At 34.7% G+C, this 3,039-nt stretch overlaps 1 protein-coding gene across 5 annotated transcripts in view; it reads left to right on the forward strand.

Annotated features, from left to right (window-relative positions):
- CLK4 (CDC like kinase 4) overlaps window positions 1-1,172 on the forward strand; it is a 24,103-nt gene extending 22,931 nt beyond the window's left edge. For 4 of the 5 annotated variants that reach the window (XM_037734816.1, XM_017518288.2, XM_017518291.2 and 1 more), the window contains one exon: window positions 88-573. In XM_037734816.1, coding sequence (XP_037590744.1) covers window positions 88-228 — 141 coding nt within the window. In that variant the 3' untranslated portion in view covers window positions 229-573. Of the gene's footprint in view, window positions 1-87 lie in introns of all 5 variants that reach the window. The other variant, XM_017518287.1, reaches the window with a different exon arrangement.
- Window positions 1,173-3,039: the final 1,867 nt, after the last annotated feature.

Consider the following 3,039-nt stretch of genomic DNA (forward strand, 5'->3'; position numbering starts at 1 on the left):
AAAAAAAAAAAAAAAAGATTAAAATAAGAAACCACACGTTTTCACTATTACTAATTTTTTTTTTAAACAAAAACATTTCTCCCTCAGGAATTTATGCTTTGTCATGATGAAGAACATGAGAAACTGTTTGACCTGGTTCGAAGAATGTTAGAATATGATCCAACTAAACGAATTACCTTGGATGAAGCATTGCAGCATCCTTTCTTTGACTTATTAAAAAAGAAATGAAATGGGAATCAGTGGTCTTACTATATACTTCTCTAGAAGAGATTACTTAAGACTGTGTCAGTCAACTAAACATTCTAATATTTTTGTAATTTTAAATTATTTTGTACAGCTAAGTGTAAATACTGTATGTTTTGTATCAATAGCATAATTGTTAAGCAAGTATGGTCTTGATAATGCAATAGAAAAGTTAAAGTTAATTTTTGTTTTTGAGAATAATTACCATTTTTAAAGACCGTTGAAATATCCTTTGTGTCCAGTGAGAAATGTGATTGATCTTGCCTTTTGTATATAGAGGTCACATCTGAAGTGATTTTTTTTGAGTAAAAGGAAATCTTGACTACTTTATATTCTTAAAGGAATATTCTTTATATACCTCAAATTTAGAAGTTAACTTTAAACTTTTTTTTTCTGTAATTGTTGAACGGGTAATTATTATTGACTCTAGATAAGCAGGTACTAGAAACCAAAACTCAAAAAATGTTTACTGTAGAATTCTATTAAATTGTGAGTGTTGTGTTCTTTTTCATTGGGTGATAGCAGGGTGATAAGTAGACATTCATGGAAGGGCATCCAGTTTGTCCATTGTGGCAGTGTGTTTAATAAAACTACATACACACTTGATTTAAGATTAAAATCTAACTGAAAAGTCAGTTTGGAAAATGGACATTTCCAGGTGTGTTTGGTGAGTCACAGGCATAAAAATAGAAATTCTGATGATTGAGGTTTCGGTTTTTAATACCAAGTCCTGAGGAATGTTAACATTGTCCAGTATCTGTTTATCAAATGACATAATATGTAAACCTATAAGAATTAAGGATATTAATTAGGCAATTTATGTTTGTGGTAATTCTTTGTGGAAAGAATTTGATTGGAAAGCATTTTGGGAAGAAAGTACTACTGAAATTTCCGGAACTTGATTGGTTAACATAAACTTTTTGACTATAGGGTTTGTTGTTGTTGTTGTTGTTGTTTTACTGTCCTTGTTTTCACATGAAAACTATGTGAACTGAATGTGGTGGTTCACGCCTGTATTCCCACCACTTTGGGAAGCCGAGGTAGGCGGATCACCTGAGGGGAGTTTGAAACCAGCCTGGCCAACATAGTGAAACACCATCTCTACTAAAGATGCAAAATATTAGCTGGATGTGGTGCGACTGTAATCCCAGCTACTTGGGAGGCTGAGGCATGGGAATTGCTTGAACTCAGGAGGTGGAGGTTGCGGTGAAGGTGGAGGTTGCTGTGAGCCAAGATGGTGCCACTGCACTCAAGCCTGGATGACAGAGCCAGACGCTGTCTCAAAAAAGAAAGAAAGAAAACCCACTATATGGTAAATGTTACTTAATTGAGTAAAAGGAAAAAAAGTCTTGTTACTGTGGTTCAGTCAGCCAGGTAGGAATATTTTTTGTTGTAGAATTCCTAAGTGCTGATTAAGATATAGGTTATTTTTTGTTAAAAGTATCCCCATGTCATAAGTGCATTGCACGAATATTGGAGTTTTATCTGTTTATGTTTTTGTTTTTTTTTTTAATAGAGTCTTGCTCTGTTGCCCAAGTTGGAGTGCAGTGTCATGATCTTGCCTCACTGCAAACTTCTGCCTCCTGGACTCAAGCAATTCTCTTTCTCAGCTTCCTGAGTTGCTGGGATTACAGGCGTGTGCCACCAGGCCTGGCTAATTTTTGTATTTTTAGTAGAGGCAAGGTTTCACCATGTTGGCCAGGCTGGTCTTGAACTCCTAACCTCAAGTGATCTTCCTGCCTCAGCCTTGCAAAGTACTGTTATTATAGACATGAGCCACTGTGCCCGGCTAATCTGTTTTTAAACATGAAATGCATGGGATTTTCTTGTAGGACAAATAGTGAAACCAAGTTTGGTTTCCTATGTTATTTAGGGGCAATATTTGTCAATACAGTAAGGCTATGTTCCTAGACTAGGAGTTTAAGAAAGCTGAAACAAAGTTTGTCATAGAATCACTGCATAAATTATGTTTAGGTCTCTGATGCAGTCCAAATACAGTGACTGTACCTTCAGAATAGTTGAACTCTATGTGATAATTATTTTTAAGAAAGCATTTGATGTTAAAAAAGTTTTTCCTGAGGCATTTGTAAAGTGCAGCTAAGTAGATTATTTCCAGTTTGCTGCTGCTGCTGATTTTCTTGAGATTTTTTATTCATCCATGCAGTCATCAGAATTTTCAGAGTAGTTGAATTAAATTGACTTCTGCTGTCAGCAAGGAGACAAACTACTAACAATTTTACACATCATAAAATTGAAAACTATTCTTCTGAGTAGTCTGGAAGGGCTATATACTAGTGAAACTGGAACTGGCTTGGCTAAGTCTCCTAGTAATTGTGACTTAAATTCGGGTTTGCTAGATTCTAACTGTGTTTTCCAGTAATAATACATTGAGTCAGAACAATCAGTTTAATTCTTATTCCCAGCTCTACTGTGAAATGGCTTGGAGTAAAATGGAATAATAAAACCCAGGTTAATACTTTCATTTATTCAAATTTTTATTTACTAAATGAGTTAAACATTGCATGGCCAGTTGAAAACATAACATTTTTAAGTAGGCAGATACCAATATTTAAGGCTTATTTTGACATCCTGGAATGAAGAAACACTTTGGCAGTTAGGTGACCTGGGTTTTAACTCCCTTCCCATTTCACAATTCTGATTCCCACAAAATTTGGTGCAAGTGAAATACTTTAAACGTCTAGTACTTGATTTAAAAAAGCTACATTTTCAAATATTGTAGTCAGAAGAATTCATTGTCAATAATAGCTGACAATTTTAGTAGAGCTTATATTTGCA

Source organism: Cebus imitator, unplaced genomic scaffold, assembly GCF_001604975.1.
Source record: "Cebus imitator isolate Cc_AM_T3 unplaced genomic scaffold, Cebus_imitator-1.0 Scaffold668, whole genome shotgun sequence".
Classification (NCBI taxonomy): domain Eukaryota; kingdom Metazoa; phylum Chordata; class Mammalia; order Primates; family Cebidae; genus Cebus; species Cebus imitator.